The following is a 24,995-nucleotide window of genomic DNA, read 5'->3' on the forward strand; positions in this document are numbered from 1 at the left end:
ATGGTATTAATAATCCAATAAAAAGAAGGAATATAATGCAGAGACTTAAAAAATTAGGGGACATTATTTTTTTACAGGAAACACACCTGAGTCAAGGGGAACATGAGAAACTGGGGAAATTAGCTGGAACACAAATTTATTCATCTTCATACACATCAGCTAAAAGAGGAGTAGCGGTGCTCCTTAATAATAGCTTAAGATTTACTAAAGATAAATGTATCAGGGAGAAACAAGGGAGATTTGTCTTTTTACGTGGAGAAATAGACGGTCAACCAGTAACATTGTTTAACGTATATAACCCACCAGGAGAGGGAGTTGCCCTCACGAAAAGAATCCTCCATCTGTTAATGTCTGAGGCTAAAGGATTAACTATAATGGGAGGGGACTTTAACTTAGCGATGAACCAAAAGATAGACACTACAAGTAGAATAAAACACAAATCAGAACCAACAGCTAAATTATTAAGGGAAGCAAAGTTAGAATTGGGATTGTTGGATGTTTGGCGTTATCTACACCCAAAGGACAGAACCTTCACCTTTTATTCTGATGCACATAAAGTATCTTCAAGACTGGATTATTTTTTTATGTTAAAGAATGACCTCTGTAAGGTGATTACTTGTGAGATTGTTCCTTTTCTATTGGCAGACCATTCCTCAGTCGTCATTGAACTAAATTTGAATAGGGCATTAAAAACAAGTGTTTGGAGATTTAATAATTCATTACTCATGGATCAAATGTTTAAAGAAAAAATGACAGAGGCTATTAAAACATTTCTTGATATAAACGACAACAGTGAAATAAACCCTGTACTATTATGGGAAACAGCTAAAGCAACCCTAAGGGGAGAGATAATAGCACACTCATCTTGGAGGAAAAAATTGAGAGAGAAGAAACAAACGTTAATAGAGAATAAAATACAAAAGTTGCAAGAATTAAAAGTGAGGGATAAAATAATAGAAAAAGAACTGAATGATGCAAAAAAAGAATTAGAGAGTATTAATTCGGAGGACTTGATAAAAGATTTCACTTTTGCTAAACAATTATTTTATGACAATAGTTCCAAAGCTCAACGAATATTAGCCTCCAAAATAAAAAAGAACAAAGAAAAAGCGGTAATCAATATAATTATGGATAATGCAACGCCAAGGAGAGGGGGACAAGAAATTTTATCTTGTTTCAGGAACTACTATGAAAACCTGTATAATTCAGAAGTAAATAATGTTGACAAGCAGACAATTGCAAGTTATTTAGAGGAATTAAATTTAGTATCAGTGACTGAAACCCAGAATGAAAGCTTAGTAAAAAACATAACCCAAACGGAAATAATAAAAACTATTGAAAAGGGAAAATTGGGGAAATGCCCTGGAGAAGATGGTTATACATATGAATTCTACAAAGATTATAAATATCTAATTGTACCAGTTCTACATAGAGTGTTTAATGAGGTGTTACAAACAGGAAAATGGCCAGATACTTGGAAAAATGCAATTATAACAGTCATAGCTAAAGAAGGGAAGGACCCAAAACAATGTTCATCGTATAGGCCTATTTCACTCCTGAATGTTGATCAGAAAATATTTACATCTATTATGGCAAATAGGCTCTCGGAAATCTTACCATCTATTATAAATCAGGACCAAACAGGATTTGTCAAAAATAGATTTCTTAGTGACAATGTACGTCGAACCCTTAACGTTATTGATTTTGCTAGAAAAACAAAACAACAAATGATAGTGCTTACATTGGATGCAGAAAAAGCTTTCGACCGAGTATCTTGGCCTTTTCTGTTTGTAGTTTTGAGTAAATTTGGCTTTCACAAGAAATTCATTAATTTAATGATGGGAATGTATAATGAATCTGCAGCTAGAGTGAAAGCCATTGGTTCGTTATCGAAACCTTTTCAGATAAAACGAGGGGTAAAACAGGGTGATCCGCTATCTCCACAGATCTTTGCCCTGTGCATTGAGCCATTGGCGGAATGCATAAGGACAAGTATGGGTATAAAGGGCATTAGGATACAAGATGAAGAACATAAACTGGCGTTATATGCGGACGATGTCATAATATTCTTAACTGATATATATAAATCATTACCGGCGCTTCTAGAGGAAATTGGGAAATACGGGGCTATTTCAGGCTATAAATTAAACTCCGCTAAAACTGAAGCCATGGAAATAGGATGCAATCTCCAAACAGAATTTAAGAAAAAGTTTAAGTTGAAATGGGATCAGAACAAAATAAAATATTTAGGTATTACAATTCCCAGAGAAATTGATCAATTATACACATGTAACTATAAAGTTTTGGAAAATTCCTTAAGGCAGGATCTTACGCGTTGGAAAATCCTGCCACTTACAATATTTGAAAAAATAGGAATTATAAAAATGAATGTCTTGCCACGCTTTCTTTTTCTATTCCAGAACCTTCCTCTGTATCTAACGAGCTCATGCTTTAAGGAGTGGGAAAGAATGCTAGGAAAGTTTATATGGGATGAAAAGAAACCAAGGGTAAAACTTAAATTTTTACAACAAAAGAGGGAACAAGGTGGGTTGGGTCTACCAAATTTGAGCCTTTATTATCATGCAGCCCAAGTCAAAAGTATTTTAGTTTTGATGAATAATAAAATGAACCCTAAATGGAAATCTATTGAGAACAAACTGGTAGACTCACCCACCTCTCTAATTTTCTCAGGGCAAACTCCAGAAAGGGTCAAACATTTGAATTACTCTATTTATCACACATGGAAGAGTTGGAAAAGATTATGTAAAATTATGAAAATAAAATCATCTGATACGGTTTGCCTGAGGGAAATTAATCAAGACCCAGACTTCACTCCAAATCGGATGGATGAGACTTTCAAGATATGGGAAACTAAGGGACTTACAAGATTTCATAAAATGTTTAAAGATAATGCAGTTGATACATTTGAAAATCTATCTAAGGACTATAATCTTTCAAGTAATAATTTTTTTAGATACCTCCAAGTAAGGAGCTATATAACAACAAATATACAGTCTTTCCAAGACCTCAGTCCTATCGTGGAGCATATCTTGAAAGTCTATGAAAAGTCGAGTTTTAAAAATGTAATGGGACAAATTTATAATATCTTAAATAATAATAATAATCAATCTAATAATATTTTGAATTCTTGGGAGAAAGACAGTGGAATAACAGTGACGGAAGAGGATTGGAGTCAAGCATGTAAAAATGTTTTCTGCTATGTTAAGTCCCCCTATTGGCAGGAATATGCGTGGAAATTATTAGTTAGATTTTTTAGAACACCACTGAAAATTAGTAAATATACAAATCAAATACAATACTGTTGGAGAGAGTGTGGTGAAGGTAATGTTGACCTGGCTCATGTCCTCTACACATGTTCAAAAATCCAGCCATATTGGGGTAATGTGTTAGGATTAATGAAGCAAATCTGTGATCAAAATATTCATTTTGAACAACTACATGTCATGCTGGGCATACAGCCGGAAGGGCTAAACAAAGAAAATTACTATATCTTCTGGGTGTTAAGAATTATTGCTATTAAACAAATAACTCGAGGTTGGAAAAAAACTGATCCACCCAGGTTGGATAAATGGATTGAGGCGGTAGAAAACCTGTATGAAAATGAAATGATAACGCATAAGATGAGAGGCAAAATGAAGTTATTCAAAATGAGATGGCTTGCATATGCTAACCAAATGCATTGAAAAATAAAAATCAAACATGGATTTGGATCTGTGTAATTAGGAGAGGCATGGGTGTAAGCTCTGTGACATAAGATGTAGCTATATGGAAATTTGTATGTCTGTATGTAAATATGTATATGGAAATGTATGTATGTACGCATGTGTATGCATTTATGTATATATGGTCGTATATGGGATGTACGTCTTGTATATGTGTGTGCGTGGGTATGTATGTGTGTAGGTATATGTATGCATTTCCTTCTGCTAATTATTATTATTATTATTATTATTATTTTTTTTTTTTATTTTTTTTTTTGTAGGTGTATATATACATGTGTATATGTTTGTATGTATATATGTGTATGTGTGTAGGTATATTAGATATATATGTATATATGTATTTATATATTTATTATTATTTTTGTATCTTTTTTTTTTTTTTTTTTTTCCTTCACTGGGGGGTAAAGGGAAAGAGAGGGGATGGGAGGGGAGGGGAGGGAGGAGAGAAAAAAGAAAAATATATTGTGTTTATTCTGACATGTTAATTGTATGATCACAATATGAATAAGATCACAATAAAAAAAAAAGTATAAAAAAAAAGAGATGTGATCCGTAGAGCTCAATGGAGAGACACAGAAAATGAGGGGGAAAAACCCCCAGAAAGCACTGATAAAACGAAGGCAGGGAAACAAACTTGCAGATAGACAGCGAGAAGCAGCGAGAAAATAGATGAAGCGTTCAACGACTGCTCTTCCGCAAAGTCTCGAAGGACTTCTGGAAAAGTAACGACTTTCTAAAAGCCTTCGTTCCCACAGACGACGATCTTCCAGCTCTGCAGGATGCATACATTATCATTCCCATGACACGTGGCCCTTTTCTTCCATTCTGCTTTTCTTTTTCTGTGTCACGTACTCACGTTCATGCATTCTTGTTCTCTGAATCACATGTGGACTCTGTTAGTGGCGAAAGGACTGCTTTTTTTATGTTTTATCGTCTTTGAGGTAGTCTTAAAATGAGACAAAAGCAAACATGAGAGTGAAACCCAATTTAACAAAGCCCAAACGTGACAGCGAAACCAAAATGGAGGTCTAAACGATAACCATCATGCTGAGAAATCTCTTGAAAGAGAAGCTGTTACCATCTAGTCTACCACACGTCCATGTCCAAGTAACTTCTCATCTAAACTATTTAAACACAATTGAAAAACAGGACGTACTCAACACGTTTTGACTTTAACCCAGATACCGTCATGAGCTCTCCCTCTTGCAGAACTCAAAATAGCATTGAAGTTGAGATGTTATCACTCTTCGTGTCTGGTGCAGCCGACGTCTCATGATTGACTAGACAATTTTCCGAGAAGTGGATCACGACTTTCTTTGGAAAAAGGCAATATAGTTGATCACACGTACAGGGCGCCGGCACATCAATATTTTAATGCTCTTGCTGGGAGTCCTGTGTCATGCCTTCTGTAAATACACGTACAATAACAAGAGGAAAGAAAAGTGGAGAGGTGAAGTGGATATGATTGGACCCGTCAGTTGAGCAAAAAGACAAATATTAGCTGTCAAAAACACTTTTGTACACTGTCAAAACACACCAATCACGCCAACTACGACACAATGGTCATTGTTCTCAGCTAATTCCAATTCTCTTCACAAATGTCTGGGAATTCACCATACTATACAATACACCAAATCCCTTCTTTCCTTAGAGAAGGGTTCCCCTAAGGTTTACAAAGCTTTGAAAACTAACAAGCTCAACTGGTTTAGTGGAAGCAATGTAAGTTTGTCCTAATGTCTATTTTATGAAAACCTCCACTGTCTCCAACTGTAACTACCTAAATCACCAAACTTAAGTCTAATACCCATTCACACAACTCACAAACAATACTTAAAACATTAATTGTGACAATTACAAAGTTGACAACTATCATTGGACTGCAAAAGAGCCTTTCCCCAAAAGGGTTTAATAAATGGGAAAGTCCATAAGGAATTGTGAGAAGATTTGGGGGTTGACAAAAAAAGAGGTTCCACCACAAAAGACCCCATGAAAACAAAGTAGGAGCTTTGTGGTTTTTAGTCCATGTTTGTTAGCTTTGATGCTATATGTATGCTAGTTCATTTATTTACATTACACACATTTTTACACTTTAATAAAAAATGTTTAAAATATGATCTGGAATAGTTGTAATGAATAAAGCAGTAATAATATATTACTTTATTCATTACAACTATTTTACTCTATTGATAACCATAGTTTATATGGTTCTACTTTGGTGGGTAGACTTTATTTCATGTAATATATATAAAAAAAGCATTAATGAGTCTTTATATATGAAAATATATAGCTGCCTTTATATGTTAGAAAGGGGATCATTATATTTGGAGGTGTGTGGCCTAAGGTTTGGGAAAACCCTGCTCTAACGTATTGAGAAACTTGAGAAAACTTAAAGATAGATGTTCCACCTCAGATTGCATCCCAAAGTGTTAATTATCTGAACAACATCAGGTTTTAATGTGCCTTCTCTCTCACACCCCCACTAACCTCTTTTTTTGTCAACCCCCAAATCTTCTCACAATTCCTTATGGACTTTCCCATTTATCAAACCCTTTTGGGGTTGACTACCTAAAAGCTTGCCTTACTAAAATATCTGCCCGTGAGTTCATCCACGACTTTCTGAATGTATAATCCAGTCACTCCAAACAGGCTGAGGCATCTCACTGGAATGCAGGCCTCCTTCCTCCCCGTCTCTCTCTCTCTTACCCCGCTTCCCCTCACACTATCTGCGGACCGGCCCAGCCTTGCCCTGCCCGTCTGAGCCATGTTTTGTCTCCAGCTCTTGGGCCACATGCTCTTATTCACAGCATTGTTCGTCTGTAAACAAAAGGCTTCCTTTCTCTGCGCCACTCCTTCCTACTTAGCTTCTTAAAACAGTACGGGAAAGACGACGGAGGAAAGGAGAGAAGGGTGGAGAGGTCGACTCGTTGTTAGTGGTGTAATCTCGAATTCGCTTCCTGCTACCGCACTCTCTGGTTTCCCCCCTGTCGTGATTTTCGTGAGTAGGGAAGGATTTAGTTTTGCTTTCTCACTCACTGGATTGGTATCTCATTCATTAGGCCACGACTTGGCATCCTGTTTGTCTGAGCTCACATCTGAGTCAAGACGTGCACTTCTCAAGGGTGAACTTAAATGACCATTTGAGAACATTGCTACTGGAGGTGCAAAGACATTATCGGATCGGATCTTAGTTATGGAATACATTTTCCACCACCTTCTGTATAATGTCTAGGTCAATCTCTTAGTCAGAGGTCTGAGAGAACTCTTAGTCACAAATTGTGGGCCACATAAGACTGAAAGAAAACACAAGAGACTTAAGAACCATCAGTGGCTATCCCAGAATTCATCTGTGGTTGCATCTCAGACTGTGCATCATTTATTTTGGGTCACAAATCAAGGGATTGGCCTACGCTGATACTGAAAGCTTGCATGACGGAGACAATTTACACCCTAGTGAATCATTTACCAGGTGGAAAAGTGTCTGAATCATGTACATTTAACATTTAAAACTATATTTATTGTTAGAGACACAAAATAGACAACATAAACAAAATCTAATTGACAAACTACAGTTTCAAACAGGCTAACTGAGTCAACAAATTAATCTTCCTGCACTGCTTTGAATCACCAGCGACACAATGAATTATACTTTTTACTATTTGTAAATGTACGTTTGCCGTTGAATTGAATAAATTATAACTTAGTGCAAAATAATGGCAAGAAAACATGTTTTTCTATTGTGTTGTCTTTATGCTGCATGCAAAAACAAACAAAAATGCTATCAGTGTAGTCCAATTCATAAATTAATGACTTTTTATGAATCTGTTTTTTTTACTACCATAAATCATAACCTAAAACAATGCCCAACAAGCACAGTACGATTCATGAACAAACAACTCATATGAATTGGTTCCTTTTAATGTATCAAAAAAATAAAAGTTATGAAGTTATCATTACTTTCTATCTTAAAATCTTTGAAGTGTGGACAAAAATGTTCTGTAAGAATCACTGCAACAAAGCCAAAAAAAACTACATTAGATGTGTGAGACAAGAAGGTCGGCATTCCTCCATCTTGATGAAGAAATCATAATTGACAAGCATGTGGTTGTTTTCCGCAAAAAAATTTACCGCACACATTTTCTTGAAGGGCTTTACTGTTGGTAACATTTATACTTTATGTGAAGCAAAACCTCCAGGAACAAGATTTCACTGAACTAAAACATTTTGGAAGGAGTACAAGCAATTTTGAGAAAACAAATACTTGCTTGATTGTTCACACTCAGGTTGAATTAAAGTTTAAGTGTAGTTACCTTCTGATTAACTTGATGACCTAAATTAATGAAGGTATGTGGAATTGTTTCATCTAATCACACCAGGAAGGATTTCACCAAATTGAAAGCTAAATCCACCCAACCCACGGCAATGCCATTTGGCTGCCACTACGGTATTCATTTAAAAAAAAAACAGCTTTGGATAAAATTCTCTCTGGTGCAAAGGGTTACACGCTTTGTTCTCATATTCATGTCATGAAAATCAGAAATGAGACAACATCAACATCCTGAGGTATATGGCTCAAAAATGTGGCAGGGAAACCCAAAGATCCGGGTCATATAAGCCAGACCTTTAACACTTCAACAAAAAGGAAAAAGACGTTGTGCACCGGTGGAGGAAGGTCTAGGGTAGTGGGCTCAGACTAAACAACGCAGACCTCAGGAAGCCTGGACGACTGCCTAGGTGCACTTGGAGCTGCGTCAGGTAAACATTAAGATCTGTTCCCAAGCAAGACCACTGCTGTGTGTGGCTCTGCGGACGGACCCTGAATTTACCTGCGAGAGGAAAGTTCACGTCTGATCTGAGAAGTTTGAGAGAGCAGAAAAATTGGATGAATATGAGGTTTGCATCACTTTTACACAAGCTATATTATGTAAATGAATAATCGGGGGGGTTGGGGGGCGGGGGAATTATAAGTAGGATTTTCCAGCAGGGAAGGTTTAATAAAATCTAGCCTACTGTTTTTCAGAAGAAGACGTGTATTTTAGTCTATATTTATCAATTTAATTCCTACTAGAGACAAACCCTGGCATGCTTTTCCAACTGTAAACCATTAAGTGCCTCTATCTGATCAACACAGCAGAACTTTCCCATCTGAATCCCCCATAAACAGCATGTAGTTTGGCTGAGTTAATTTTCCCAACAATCCATCAGTGTCGTCTACAATAAACAGCACTGCTCTTAAAGATCCTATGAATACAATGAAAGAGCAGAAGAGCAACACACTGACCACAAACAACCAATATTTGGCCATTTTAAACTATCAGCATTGGCTAATAACAGCACTAGGGTCTTAAGATGGTTAACTACTAATCCAACAACCGGCTAAACTGAAAAAAATATTCAAATTGCTCTCAAAGAACATATATATTTTACACCCCATTGGCAAATATTTGATTTTCTTGTTTTAAGCACAAATCTGACTTAATTTACTGAGGTTTATGCTTAAAACAGAAACTTGCGACGTTTGCAGTTGCGTAGCTAGTTTTTATTGACATTTAGCTACTGTCTGACTACATGAAACTCACAAAACCTGTCTAATTATGTTTATATGTCACCCCAAAATCAAATGAAAATGTAATCACATTGTGCTTAAATTAAACAATTGGCAAACTGTTCTTACAACAAAAAGAACAATTTGTTAATAGAGTAAGCAAATAAACTTATATCTTAATATATTCTCTGAAAACGAGTCTTAATATCAGTAAAATATTTACTTGAAATCCCCTAAACTTGTGATATGAAATTAGGCCAATATTTCCAAACAAATCAATGTGACCTCAAACACAGCTGTAGGTCTAAATATTAGATGAGAATCAGACATGTTAAAGGTGGGGTAAGCAATATTTGAAAAATGCTGTTTGAAAGTTGGTTGGACCGACACAACAACAAACGTGTAGCCATTAGGGGGGCGAATAACAGTGGAGGAGAGAGAACGAGCAAGAGGGAGATTTAAAGGGCCCCTATTTTGGATTTTTTCACAGGACGAGCATGTGAAGAATCTGATGTTAAAATTAATCTTTACCGTGATACTACAGCAGTATAATCCTAAACTTTTGCTTTACTTTATTTTACTGACGACTGCTTCTCAAATCTCAGAGTTCAATGCAGGATTCACAAACCGCTTGCTCTTGAAAGACTGTGTTCAAAATACTAGTTTTGAGTTTTACATTGTGTAGGTCTCCTGTTAACTGGCAGGAAGCTAGTTATCACTTCGTGTTATCACTGTCTTACTGAAATACTTTTGCTAATCAGCTGTGTAGGAGACACCAAAACAACATTAGGAAACTTTAAAATATCATAATAGGGGCCCTTTAAAGAAAGACTGTAGAAAGAGAAATGGCTGAGAGACATTTCAAAAGAGAAAAACACATAAGAACATCACTGGAAAATGAAGGGTTATGATCAGGAAAGAGTGTTAATATTAGAAAAGCTTTCCAGAGCTGGAGGTTGCTTTGGTTACGCGAGTAACACTGGTTTTGAGTGTCATTGATTGTCTGGAGCTGCTGTGTTGTTGGCAACTAACAACAAAATCTTGTTTGTATTTACTCTTGTGTATGTAATGCGGTGTTTACTGTTTACCGATCGCGATTTAAGGCCGACTCCGAGCAGGGCGGTTATGGTTGGAGGGTGAGTTTTGGAGGCGGAGCAATGAAGAGAGGGTTGTGTTTGTTTGGGTTGATTTCAAATATCAACAATGTTCAGCAACGACTTTGAGAAATAACATACTGCACCTTTAAGAGATCAGGCAGAGGTCACAAACTTTGCTGTCAAACACACATAATTAGATTAAGTGTGCTTACATTAGTTGGCACGATGTTTCATGATGTCATAGGTTAAAGCACAGGTGTCAAACTTGTACTAGACTGAGAGCAGGATTGGGCAAAATGTCACCTTAAAATAACGTGTTAAACCTAGGTGTACTCATGACCAAACTGTCGCCAGCAACCAAACTGTCGTTTTCATTTATTTATAGAAATAAAACCCCTTAGGTTCAGATGGACAATGGACACTACTATTATAAACTGAAAGTCTGCACCATACAGCAGGAGCAGCAGATGTGCACCCACAGATCGAATTCGTCAAACTCGCTGAATGTATTATTAAAAGAAGTTTCTGCCACTGTAAGATCAGAGCTATTATGTGCACAAACAAAATGAAGAGCTAAAATATATCATATTGACACAATAAGGTGGTTCTTTCTCCACAAGCTGGACTGGTCTCCTCTAATATTGACACAAACAACCAGGGCGAGACTAAGACAGCAAAAAGATAAAAAAGAAAAGAAATTGAGGCCCATATCCTGTAACACAAAGAACAGCCAGAAAAAAATGCTATCCCATGTGCATTTTATCAGGGTCCCTAAGCACAGATATACAAGTTAAACGTCCAAATGTTTACCATTAAAATTCGTCCAGCCTGACCACAAAACCATGTGAAGTTTCTTGAAAGCTGTTCTTGATCTACAGAATTAAACAGTGCTAATGAGGAATGTCTAGCCAAATGTTTCCATTTTCAGCCAGACATGCGGTGGAAGTCATACGCAGACTTGTCTCAGCTGGCATCGGACCACAAGCCAGTTTCAGATCCTGGATCACATTTCCCCCAGTCCAATCTGGTCAATCAAGGTTTAAAAAAATAAAGAAAAAAAGACAGCATTGCTCAGGGACATGAAAAAACACATCTAAACGCTTCTAACATCTTCACACCTGGTCTGAAGTATTGCACAGTGCAGCAGTTAGTGCAGCCGGGTCTCTTATTTAAACAGCCTGCGTCTGCGTTTCTGTCGCAGCTGTCCTGCTTATCTGGCCGTTACAGTTCAGATGCAGTGGCTTGTAAGCACAACCCGCCGTCTCGGCCTTCGCCTTCCAGCAGAGCAGCTGAACCAACAGGAAATCCAGTCTCAGTCTATTAATTGGTGGAACAATTTCAATCATTTGAGGGCTCTCAGTCGGAGAAGAAAAACGCTTACAAATGGTGTGCAATTATTGCACTTTCTTTTCGCCTGCTTTCGATTTGTTGTTTTTTTTCCCCTCCTGCCCTTTAAACTCTCCGCTAGAATGCAATTGGGAAATTTGGCAGCCGAGTCGACAGCCGTATGCAGCTAAACATGGTGTTTTTACCAGCCGTTCCCGTCTGGAGACCCACATGGCTGAAATGGCATTCCCCATTAACCGTTACATCACAATTACACAAGGACAACTGTCTGATGCCAACAAATAAAACACTTTACTCTGAATTCCCTGTAATTAAGTCAACGCCTGAACCTCAGCTGGATGAGAAACTTTGTGCAGGACTAATACTGCATTGCATGCTTACAGTCAACATAACCCTTTTCACTTTAGCAATATGACATTTCTGAGAAAACCAGGATATTAAATGAGAAAAAAAAAGTAGGACTTGACTTGATTGAGGAGGGGTTGAAAGATAAGAGTGCTTGATGATGTCAGCCAACAAGGAAAGTTGTTTCAGAGGTTCGATTACATTTCGATGACAAGGAATGTGTATTAAGAAGGAACATAGAATTGACATTTTATTTTAAATGTATCATTTTCTATACAGTCTGAGACTAATAACAATACAAGGATCCTATTTACGCCAAAGCATAAATAGAGTAAATAAGCGTGTAGATGCCAAACTACGCAGTGAGTCACACGGCAGGATGAGATGAGACGGTGAGATGAAGGGCATTTCCCTGGCAACAAAAAATATTCTTTTGATTTTATTGATTATTACTGTAATAAAAAAAAATGTATGAGACGTGATGGATAACTTGAGGGAATTGCATATGGATTCCTCAGCTGTGTGGATATGACAACTTTTCATCCTTGTTATAAGTTCTTTCCTTCTGCATCTTCTATATCTGTAAGAAGACAAGAGTCTTCAGACTTTTCACAATCAAAAGAAAAAAGAAATTTCATTTCACAAAAAGAAAATTTAGCCATTTACATTGTAAAATTATTTTAATGATGATTAAACATGTTCTCCTCAAATTCTCATTACTATAATTCATCCAGAGTTCTAATTTAATTCCGAGTATTCTCAGTGGTGTATGACCATTTCAATAATATTTCAATGCATAAGGGTGAAAGTCACAAAACCTGTCTAGATTAAGTCAATATTTCATCCCAAAATCAAATGAAAAAGGAATATTATTGGCCATGAAGGCAATAAAGCCTATTTTTAGAACTATTTTTATTATTAGCATTTTTTACCTATTCATTTTCATTGCTCTAATGTAAAATAATGATGGATTGGTCCTGAAGTATTAGTCATTTTGACCTATTTTTGGCCTATTAAATTTATAAAGAGTAGCTTTCAAGTTTCAAATATAATGGTAAATGGCTATTTACCCATTTTGTCCTCAGAAAATGTAAAAAAAAAAGTCAATTTAATAGCTTTATCATCAGTAGTGGTATTGATATTGTCCTTGATATAGTACTTGGTATCAGATCGAAAGCAAATGGGAATAAAAGCCTAAATTCAATCTGTTCATCATATAAAGCGATCGAGTCTCTTCAGAATAAGATTGATCTCATTATGAACTTTTTGAAGTTTCAGTTTCAAGTGTCAGTTGCGTAACTGTTAATGGAGGGACAGAAAGCTCTCAGATTTGCTTCTCAACCCTGTATGACTGACTTCTTCGTTGGAACACAAAAGGAGATATTTCTAGGAAAATGTCTAATCTGCTCTTTTCCATTTAAAGTGAGTTATCACTACGGCTGTAAAGCAAGACTTTATGCAAATGATGACTTAAATTTCTTTCAAAGCTATTGTATGGCTTCAGAAGTCACTTTCATAGTGCATTATGGGGATTTTATATGTTTTTGTGTTTATGCTTGCGTTTGAGCTTGACGTTCTGAAATGAATTAAAATTTTTGGGTCAACATTCTTTTCATAGGGCTGCCCCAGACTAAAGATGTTCTAGTCCACTAGTTGTCGCTACTTTAAGCCAATAGTCGAGTCGGATGTTTATGACATTCATTTAATTATATTTATACTTGGGTTTGGGGAGTGGCATCGGAAAATGATTTAGGCTAAGTTTCAGGGCTAAGAAAGATTATATGTAACATTGTTCTACATTACAGAGAAATACTAGCTAAACCATAATAATGAACATTAAAAATATAAATTAAGCGCTCAAGCACATGCATAAAGCTTGCCACTGCGTTCTTGGCAAAAGTAGTGATTATGATGCTGACTCTCATCTGCACAGTAACAGTATAGTAGATTGTACAGTATAGTAGTGTACAAAAATGTTATAGTGGATAACATTTGGCTACTACTTGCATATTTCAAATGATAAGCCACGTTTGAGGTCAATGAATGACATAATTACATACCCAACAAAATTACGGTAAAAGCTGGGGGGAAAATACTTTAGAGTTTTTTTTTCTGTGACTGACTAATTAAAATTTGATTGACTAAGCCTCTTCTTGTTGCCTAACGTTTAGTCAACTATTAGGGGGGGCAGCCATACCTTTTAATAAAGCATAATGACTAAATTGTATGAAGTCATGAAGGAAGTAAGATCACTAGAAACTAAGTGGTCATCCTTAAAAGTGGGCTTATGGATCACAAATCATCACAATAGTCTGGCAATAATAATCAATTGAAGCCATGAAACCTTTTCAAAATTTTGGGGTTCTCAGAAGCAGAAGTCGTCATTATTGGGTAAACTTCTATAGTGATGAACGGACACTAGTACAAACATAAAATAAGATTTACGACGTTAATAACTGTGCAAACGTTCTGTGACAATCTGTGAAAAGGGTCCATAGTCAAGAGAAAGGTATGCTTTTCAGTGATTTTACCTCAGAGGTGTTAGCCAAAATGTGAATCAAACCATGGTAAAATCACTGTAATAATGCACAGCCTTTGATGCGATTGCCACTGAAATGGGAATCAAATCTGTATGCATGTACAGCAGCCACTGTGAAGTCGTCTTAATAATAAAACGCATCAGAGAGACATTAAAACGCTTTAAACCAAAGAGGACATCTTGATTCCTGAAAAATGAGTTGCACTGTGGTACAACTAGGTTAATCTCCTATATAGTGCAGATGACAGCAGGTCAGTCATTGTACATTTTGTTTATCCTCATTTCAACCCACAGTGCAGTGAAAATAGCTCATTTAAAGGGTGCAACAGCAACCAGGGAGGAAAATGAGCTCTTTCTATATGTGAGAGAGCCAGACATCTCCAGAGCCCCACAGACGAATCTTCCAGTCTCACAGACTGCTGCTTCCTCCCACAACCACACTGCTGGGTCATGATGAATACTACAACATCCTGCTGCATACTTGGAGGTTGATTTCACTGCACAGTATACTTCTTTGTGGAAAGCATTCCCTGAGGTCATGAACAGAAACTTTTATAGAGACAGACTGATAATAAGGTTGACCAATATTTTTCACCGATATTCACAGTTTTGGTTCTTCAACATGGTTTCATTGCCATTTGGTGGGTCTTCAACAACAACAACCAAGAGTTCAACAGGAAACAGCAGTGCAGACAGGAAACACAACTTACTTTTTGTCTGCATAAATTACACATCTTTTTATGTAGCTAACAGCTATTCAATCTGACGTGAGAAATGAGTACGATTGTAAATTTATCAGTAGCTAAGTTTCCATCCACTTGTCAATCGAATTATCTGAAGTTCGGTAAAAAAACTCATGCGAATAAAGCTGGTGAAAGTGTGTTCCCATCCAACGGCTTTAAAGCGTATAAAAACCTGTGCGTAATGACGTCACATGCTGTTTTGCGATCAAATTGGTATATCGAATTGATTTGAGACATTTTAAGGTGTTTCCATTCATTTTCGCACTGAAGCATTCAAGCCAACATTTGCGAACAAAGTTTTGCTAGACAAAATGCAATTCATTATTTATTCGGCAAATAACGTTTCCATCAGCGTTTATCGCATAGGCTAAGTCGTATATCGATCAAGATAAAATCCGATGAGACCGAACGCATTTCATTTGTGTCGATATTCATGAAATTCAATAAAATTTTACTGTTTCCATAAGGCATTTTTCATTCGATATCACTTAATTCGGATAAAAACGTGTGGATGAAAACATAGTGACATAATAAACATATAGGCACCTATTACAAAAATATTCATAATGCATTGTATGTCTTTATTGTTGCAGTTAAATGATTAAGCTATTTATTAATGTAAAACAATATAAATAAAACAATTAAAAATTATCTATTTTGGCATGTAACCATCATAATGGTTGTTAAAATATTTCAATTATCTCTAATATTTTAATTTTGCTAAGTGAAACCTGTAGTTCAGGGGTACATTGCTGATATTGTAAACAATTAGGCTACAGCTTTTTTTACAAATTATCGATCAACTGACAAATGACAGTTTCTTCAAAATTTGAGTTTCAAATAGACAATATGTAGAAACAATTTTTAATTGTTTTACTTCACTGTAACACAATGATAAATTAGAGTACAACAATAAAAGTATAAGAATTATGGATATAAAAAAAAAAAAATGAAAATATATTTTTGATAAGAAAAGTCTACAATATCAGGTTACAAAGTGGACAAAGCTTGAGGCAGAGATTTAGAACAACATTTTGCCCTTTACCAGTAGGTCTATATTAAAGATGCAGTAAGTCATTTCTGGGGGGTATTGATCTTTTCAGGGCCTGAATTTCAGCTCGAGATTGTGAATATTGTGCTTATCTTACTGTAAAAACCACGCTTATAGTGCGTGAACTAATAATAAATTTAAATCTTTCATTTAGACTAATTTCACAAACAGGTGAATCATTGCTAACTGTGAACTGTGGAGGAAGCACTTTCTAGCATATTTCTGAAAATGGACTGCTCGGGTAGTCTTAATAAATGTGTTAGGCTAATTCATGCCATCACATCACATCTGCACTTCAAGCCAGCTATTCTTTTTTTACTCAAACTGTTTTGTGTTATTGTGTAGACTATTTCACAACGGGGGGAAAAGCCAACACAAGCTGTTAATGGCAAATGTATGTAAATTTCCTAAACCCACAATAAAAATATGATTCAGCATGTGTCACATGTTCATTTTAAGGTGTAATTGTGTTCTTTGTAAAACTGCTAAAAACAAACACTGAATTGAGGTTGCATGCATTCAAATGTGCAAACATTATGGTTTAAAAGCTGTAATTTCTATTAAAGCATGTCAACAATACCAGGGAGAAAAATATTGAACAAGGGAGGGATGAAGGAGATGGATATGGATATGAAGATGTGAAATTAATAGATTGAGAATTTAAATAAAAACAAACTTTGTCCATATATTTCCTTTGGGGAACTTTTGCAATTGAAAAAAGGGGTAATAAACTGCAAAACTCAGCATCTCGCAAAACGTTTATTATTACAATAATATCGTATCGTGGATAAAGAACCGTGAAAATATCGTGGCACGCCACTATAGACAGTTTTTGAGTAAAATCGAGGTTCTGTCGCACGCTTCATTTTCGAAAAAGCGATAAAAAAAAATCCCTCCTAAATGTAACTAGTTAAAAGTAATTGGTCAAATAGTATCTCAGTGCCACATGGAGCATACATTTCAAATACAATGAGATTAAACGCTTGCAGACTAGGATTCATGTGATTATGATTTCTTAAAAGCCCACATCTTGGATTTGGCGCAAATGGCTACATAAAAATACACTTTAAATGTGCGAGTTTAGGAAATTATAACACTGATTTTGTAAATAAGCCGGGACCAATCGCCAACGCCAAGTATTTATTAAAAGCCCAAGATCCGTGCGCATGTAACTACGTGTATTCGCTTTAAAAAAGCACATTAAGGATAGCCTACTCGCAACGCAACTTAGAGAACGTAAACAATGGAACGCATAAGAATTGTATTTGTTGCGTTCGCGCTCCATAGAAGGATCCATATCCATTATGACGCTGTCCAGCCCGCTAAAGAACGCAACGTTGCAAAAACGCCAGTTTCGGTCACATATAGGCTATTCGCCCTAAACATCATGTATTAACTGACAATTAAACACACAAGAGGGCATTTAAATGGAAGTCCACACGTTACGATTGAACACCACAATGACTTAAAGCAATAGCTGTTAGCCAGCTAGCCAGTTTCAGATGAAACTGTACGATGTCGCAAATTCCTTACCTGTTAACCGCAACTTGACGGGTCCATTTCTTCTAACTCCTTGATTAGACATGTCCTTGTCCCTTATCCAGGATGAGTATTACTGAAAATGAGTCGAATGTGCTATTGAGTTGCTTTTTGGTTCCCCTCAACGCCAGTTTCACAGTGAACAGAAAATAATGGAGTCACGGTCCTGTGGCCCGGATGTGCACAGCCCTGCCATGTCTACATACACTCGGCTTTAACGTGCTGCTCGTATTTCTACCCTCTGCGAAAGTAAATCCACGACGTTCCCCAAAAAGATCCGCTTACTGAGACCTCCTGGAGTTCTCCGCATTTTCCACGAACGAACCGCACTCGGGTTCTTCTGCTGCCCTTCCAAGGAGACCTTGAGGGGAAAGTTGTATCGCTAGTATTCGCTACAGGCGATGAAATGTGGTTTGTTAGGTGTCTGGCATCTGCTGAGCCACTAAAACCGCCCAAAAGGTGACATCAGACCCACTTGTTATTCATAGAGCTCTGTAATCCATACTTATAGATAGCATATGGCCTTTGGAATCACTAATTTCCCCACCATTATCAATATTTATTTTAAGTCTCGGATAGAGATACACAGACAAAACAACACTTGTGTTTATTTAGTTTTTTTTATTTACAACAAATAAAATTGAGACAGATTAGTATGTACAACTCAGAGCATGAGGTAATCACAAAGACTAACATGAACAAGACAAGAGGTGCGCAGAAATGATCAGGACAATCATACACTAAACAAACACACAGATCAGATATTTAGAAGTTGAAAGTGCTTTGGTTGTCGTTGATCTGGAATGCATAGCCATCAGTTGTAGCTTCAGGGGCGACGCATTCATCCTCTTCCTCCTGCAAAATGGAATAAATATCATGCATTTAGGAAAAGCAGGTTCTTGAGCATAAGAAAGCAGGCTATTAAGTATAAGTGGTGTCTGGCTGTATAAGAACAGCTAGACATCACTTTCAAAACATTTAAAGAGGGTCGAGATGTTATATTAATTGGCAAAAATAAGCAAGCAAACTACAGGTAAAACTTAAAATATTTGAATACTGTGCAAAGGTTCATTTCAGGAATTCAACTTAAAGATGAAACTAATCTATTATAGACTTATTACATGCAAAGTGAGATATTTCAAGCCTTTATTTGTTATTTTGATTATGGCTTACAGCTTATGAAAACCTTTATCAAAATTAAAATATTGTGAAAAGGTTTTCATAAGCTGTAAGCTATGAACATCAAAATGATAAGTAAAGGCTTGAAATCTCACTTTGCATGTAATGGGTCTATATAATATATTAGTTTCACTTTTTAAGTTGAATTACTGAAATAAATCAACTTTTGCACAATATTAATTTGAGTTTCACCTGTATTTATACATAAATTGAGCAAACCTACAAAAATAATATATCACTAAAGATTTTGAAAGTTCATATTCAACCGACCTCTCCAGAGAAGTACTTTTCAATAAGGTTGAGGGAGGCCTTATAGACCATTTCATTTTCATGCGATTGCAAAGCTTCAATTTTGTCCAGGCCGCCACATTCCTCCATCATCAGGGACAGCTTGTCGACCTCACCAATCTTCTCACCAGCCTTAAAATAATAAGAAATAACAAAAATTGTCAAAGAGGCAGGTTTGACACTGATTGTATAAAATCCCTGATTTATAGTCACAGTGAAACACCAGTAGTGAAAGATATTTTGATGAACATTCAAGTGAAACATTATCAAAAGAATCTATATGAAGGCAATGAACGTGAACTTGAAGGGGTGATATTAGCAGATTAAAATTTAAGTCCTAAATACAAAAATCACAAGAGAAAAGTCATTTAAGCATTACAAGGTCAAAAAAATATCTATATGCATAAAATAAAAAATCCATGCTGGCTTTAAAGGAATCATACCAAAAATATATTTGTGATCGCATCCAAGATGACAAGAATAGTTTTGCTGTCCTTAGTGGAGAGCAGGTTCAACAAGGGCTCTAGTATATTGGCCTGAACAAGGTAAACCACTTGCTCTACAGTGCCCCCGCTGGTGTAGTTGGTCACTGCCCATACAGCCTCCTTCTGGGTCTTGTAGTCACCCTGCAAAAAGTATGAGAAAATGGTTAAAAATAAATAAAAAGACAGCTTCATGGACAAGTCTTATATTGTGTACTTGTACGATGGCAACATACCCGTCTGAGAACTTCCACCAGGTAAGGTACAATGCCAGCATTGATGACCTCCTGAATCTGATAGTCCCTGCCAGCTGTGATGTTGGACAAGGTCCAGGAAGCCTCCTTCTGAACGTTGTTCTTGTGGTGGCGCAACAGAGCAGGGAACATGGAAAGAGCACCAGAGTTGATCACTGCTTGGGTCTGTTCATCTGTGCCAGTGACGATGTTACCGATGGAACGCAGTGAAGGGGTCTGTGGGAAGAAAAATAAATTATACAAATACACACTCCTATAACTTCCCAGTATGAGCATTACTTTCCACCAACTTACCACAATGGAAAGTTCTCCTGATCCCAGTAGCTGGACGAGTTGAGGGACCACGCCAGTCTGCACCACCACCTCAATCCTTTCATTGGGCCCATCAGTGAGGTACGAGATAGCCCAGCAGGTGTCCGCCAGAACCTCTTTATCATCATGATGCAGAAGGCGGATAAGTGTTGGCAGTATCTGTTTCACGGCCTCTAGAGGGGGTGCAGGGTTCTTATTGCGGCACAGGTTTGACAGGGTCCAGGTGACGTTCCTCAAGTAACCAGACTGCAGAAGTAGACAGACCGGTTAGTCAGGCCAAAATATTAAAGTGTCGATGCCACCTACTGGTAAAGTATGCTCACTACATTATAAATAGCAGTTTAAACCCAAAACACAATAGGAGGGGAGGAAAAGAAAACAATTTACATAAATGTTTTATATACATGTTAAATTTAGTATAATCTATAAATAATTAACATGAGCTGATAGTCAGGTTGAGCCATGACATTCAATCTGTGGTTCTAAAATCATTTCACGTTATTCAAAATACACACATACACATTTTGTATTCATGTTGCCCATTTTTTAATTGTGACTACCCAGTTGAGAAATCACATGAATAATATTTTAAATATCTTAAAATTAAAGATTTTCTTTTTAAAAACAAACTTACAGGGAATACAGAGAAGTCAGGAACAGCCAGCAGAGCTAATAGGGGGGCAATCGCACCATGCTTAATGACTTTATCTCTATACCCAGAGCCATCACCTATAAACACAAAAAGGGCAAAAACAAATTCAACCTCATACAACCAAGTTGGCAAAATTAATTAATCTCATTTAAATTAAATGCTAATGGCCACCCACCAGCAATGTTTCCAAGGGCCCAGACTGCCTGCTCGCTAATATGAGCATGTGGTGAAGAAATGAGGCCGATGAATGCTGGGACGGCCCCTCCCTGAACCACAGCGCTGGTCTGGTCAGATGTTCCAGATGCAATGTTAGTCAGAGCCCAGGCTGCCTCAAACTGTATGGGAGGAGAGTCTGCCAGGCTCAAGAAGTTCACAAACTTGGGAATCAGACCAGCGCTGATGATACGGTCAATAGGTGGATGTCTCTCTCTTGACAGCAACTTCCTACATTTCAATAGCACAAATCATAATATGAAAAACCCTTGATATAAACGCATATTTTTGCCAATGAAAATGCTATCTTTTAGGCATTAACGTTACCTGGCAGCTTGGGTGGCCTGGACTTGAGTCTCCAAGTTATTACTGTTCACACCACTTACAATCTCCTCCACAGTCCAGTGCGGAGCCTGATTGAAAAGGACACATATCTTACGACGTGCAACAATACCAAAATATGAATTATGCAATAAGATATCGTCTACCTACCTGACAGTTCTGGCTTTTCTCTTGAAGGGGAGAGGTGGCCTCATCCGGTAGAATGCTCACGTTTCTCCTTTTCAAAATCTGATCGTCTTTCTTTGCTTTACGAAGTTCAACATTGACTTCGATCCTTCGACGTCTCAGCTCCTACATAAAAGTATTTGACATTTATGAAACATAATTGAAAGAAAACAATTGATATCAGCACTTTTTTTTACTTGACTTTTTGTTGTAGTAGCATGTTTATTACTTACAGTTGCATCTTTTCCTTTGTTTTTGAACTGAGTAAGTCGTGCAGTGTTCTCGTTTGCAGCAGACATTTTAATGAGGTTTGATTAATCAAAGCACGTTATATCGCAACCTGAAATAATAAAAAAAACATGTTCGTGTAAAGATCAAAATAATGTGCATCACAATCAGTTCACAATTCGGAAATCTGATATTTTTAACGAACTAAACCTAGAAAAACTACACTATAACTCAACTTTTACAAAAGAAGGAACTTACCGCTTCTAACCAAAGGACTGTGAAGGTGGAAGTATGAAACAGACCTTTAAACACGCGCTATGGACAATCTGATTGGTCCGTTCGAGCAAAAGCACTTTCTCATTGGACCGTTTTGAAAAATCACACTGCTGGCGTGGGGACGTGGCTTATGTATTAACGCGAGATCTGGCGAGAATGCTGGGAACTGGGAATAATTTACCTTTAAAAAGGAACTACATTCAAATGACCAGATTATATATTTTCAGATTATAAATATATGTTTACATATGACTTTGACATCTGATTGTTTTATTGATCTCATGATATGACTTAACGTTCTCTATAAATAGTTATATAATGTTAATTTAGTTAACGAGTAGCTTATTTACCATTTAATATACACGTACAATGTTTTTATTTTATACATGACTTTAAACAATACAATATAATTTAAAAACTGTAAAATTATGTACTATTTAATACTAATGCATATATCATCATAGATAAATCGGTAGAACGTGCATTGGTAGAACGGGAGTGTGCGTGTGACAAAGGGGCGGGGCAACACGGCTCTAGGTTTAATTCTGATTGGTCAATGGCGACAATGCTGGGCTTTCTGAAATTTAAAATCCATGGTAGAAGAATGGACGGAAGAAAAGCCATTACCCACGTGTTACACTGTATATAGAACGCATACATCCATTATGCTGAAAAAAAAGAGTAAAAAATAACACAAGATATCGTGCCTCAATTCAAAAAAGCATTTAGTATTTCTGTAATTGAAATAATCCTTTGGCGTACGTATACTCACCATATTTATAATAGGAAATGTGTTTGATAACGAAAAACAACTGGTTAATGGTGACACAACTTTCAAATTGTTAATGAACACTTTAATTGATTAAAGAAATTCATTAATAAGATCAAAGATTGGAACAAAACAGTTATTGCCATAAAAATATAACACAAGAGTTAAGCATATCTTAACTATAAACATGAGAAAATATGTGGTTTCATTTTGTGCCTTTTAACACAATTATCTAGACAAAATATTAATGATTGCGTTAGATCATTTATGTATCCACAAACACACAATTCAAAGAAAAATATGAATTTCAAATCTAAATGGCCAGATTATTTAGGGGGTCTACTGAGGATCACATTATTGCTATCATTTTTCAAATGAAGAGAATATAGAGACATCTTAATCAATGTAGAAGAGAGAATCCTGTCCCCTCCATTTATTTGTTTCATATACATCAATATTTCTTCAGTTGTAATACAAAAAAAAAAAAAAAGGTTGAAGACAAGTTATACAAACAGGAAACCTTCTCAACTAGCACTTTCATCAGTCCTCAACGCATTCTTAAAGCAACACCTTTCGTATTTTAGGTAACCTGTGCTACCCACCCCATTGCTTAAAAACCAATTAGCCGATTGCGTCCACATTCCACTTCTGAAGTAGTATGCTCAATCATATGAAGGGGAAAACAACAACAGGTGCACCCATGATAGACTCCTGCTGTCCTGGGTAATGTGAACATGGTTCCGAAGGGTTTTAAAAACTCACAAAAACATTTTTGTAGGCATTTAATCCACAAAGAAATCCTTTAGAAGACCATGATCCCAGTCAAAACTCATTGCTTTAACAATCACAAATGTAAACCGTCCATTCTTGATCCAAACCCACAGCTTTTTATGTCCAATATTCCACCAAACGCTGTGGCTATGTGTGATGCTGGCTGACTGGGATAGAGTTCCATCTTGAATAAAATGTTCAAAGTTTATTTAGAACAGCATGTGGTTGTATTCTATGAGGCTGATGACTGTAGCTTGTTGTTATGAGACCTAGAGAATACAGAGAGAATGAGGTTAAGAGCCCTTTGCTTTTATTGAATATTCACAAATAAAACGAGAGGAAGTTTAAAATGAAATCTGCAGCATGGAAACAGAAAAATAGCCTCAGGGGTTAAAGGAATGGCATGTTGGTGTAATACACCGGGAATGACTTTCGGTCGTTTAAATTGGTGCTGGTGTCAGATTAAATTTAGAAGAGATGAAAAAAAAACAAAAAACATACCATTTAAACTTGTTTTGAAAGTATGGTCCTTTATTTCAACTTCCTAATAAAAGGATTTAAAACTCTTTATTTCACTTTATTTTCAAGCCAACTGAATCCGCGTAGATTCTGCGCAACATTTGCAAAAAACTACGCATAAATCAGCAAATTCATTAATCCTCTCAATGAAAACCTGGACAGATCAGCGAACCAGCTGAACAAACATGTTGTTAAGCACATTACAATAAAACTGAACAGAAGTCTTAAAATGTCTTTAATCAGCCAATCCATGTGATAAATATGATCATGCATCCATAAACATCATAAATAACATCATGTGACCAGCAAACGTAATGGGAAAAAAAACAAAAACAAAACAAAACAGGTTCAAATATGCACAGACAGCATTTCCCTTGATTTTTGTGTGTTCAGTGCTTCAACATGGCTGCCGCTCTCTGATTGTCAAAGGCTTCACTGGAGTTTTGGCTTTTTTGACAAGTTTTTCATTCTCCAAACAGTTTTCACTTAAATGTACACCGGTTTCCGCTGTTAATAAAACAGCAAGTTCCATGATTCTCTAATAAAGAATGACTCCGCCCCTTCAGCCACTATGACTTATGACATCACAATCTGCAAGA

General features: G+C 36.6%; 3 protein-coding genes across 18 annotated transcripts in view; all 3 read right to left on the minus strand.

Annotated features, from left to right (window-relative positions):
- The window catches only part of smurf2 (SMAD specific E3 ubiquitin protein ligase 2), a 57,631-nt gene extending 39,244 nt beyond the window's left edge, over nt 1–18,387 (minus strand). For both annotated transcript variants that reach the window (XM_079623362.1, XM_079623361.1), the window contains exon 1: nt 17,941–18,387. In XM_079623362.1, the coding sequence (XP_079479488.1) occupies nt 17,941–17,992 (52 nt within the window). In that variant the 5' untranslated portion in view covers nt 17,993–18,387. The remainder of the gene's footprint in view (nt 1–17,940) is intronic.
- Nucleotides 18,388–18,487: 100 nt separating this feature from the next.
- On the minus strand, nt 18,488–22,443 carry kpna2 (karyopherin alpha 2 (RAG cohort 1, importin alpha 1)). The gene is made up of 11 exons (XM_079628397.1): nt 22,320–22,443; nt 22,067–22,173; nt 21,819–21,959; nt 21,654–21,739; nt 21,289–21,557; nt 21,096–21,190; nt 20,444–20,707; nt 20,132–20,365; nt 19,857–20,039; nt 19,396–19,545; nt 18,488–18,801 (listed from the first exon to the last, which is right to left on the minus strand). The coding sequence occupies exons 2-11, from the start codon at nt 22,130–22,132 to the stop codon at nt 18,712–18,714; spliced, it is 1,578 nt and encodes a 525-aa protein (XP_079484523.1). The 5' UTR covers nt 22,133–22,173; nt 22,320–22,443; the 3' UTR covers nt 18,488–18,711.
- A 729-nt stretch (nt 22,444–23,172) lies between these two features.
- Nucleotides 23,173–24,995, minus strand: part of bptf (bromodomain PHD finger transcription factor) — a 32,880-nt gene continuing 31,057 nt past the window's right edge. For 11 of the 15 annotated variants that reach the window (XM_079609098.1, XM_079609094.1, XM_079609095.1 and 8 more), the window contains one exon: nt 23,173–24,146. In XM_079609098.1, coding sequence (XP_079465224.1) covers nt 24,110–24,146 — 37 coding nt within the window. In that variant the 3' untranslated portion in view covers nt 23,173–24,109. Of the gene's footprint in view, nt 24,147–24,387; nt 24,988–24,995 lie in introns of those variants that run through there. The other 4 variants (XM_079609093.1, XM_079609103.1, XM_079609091.1 and 1 more) reach the window with 1 other exon arrangement.

Source organism: Phoxinus phoxinus (assembly GCF_949152265.1).
Source record: "Phoxinus phoxinus genome assembly, chromosome: 1".
Classification (NCBI taxonomy): Eukaryota; Metazoa; Chordata; class Actinopteri; order Cypriniformes; family Leuciscidae; genus Phoxinus; species Phoxinus phoxinus.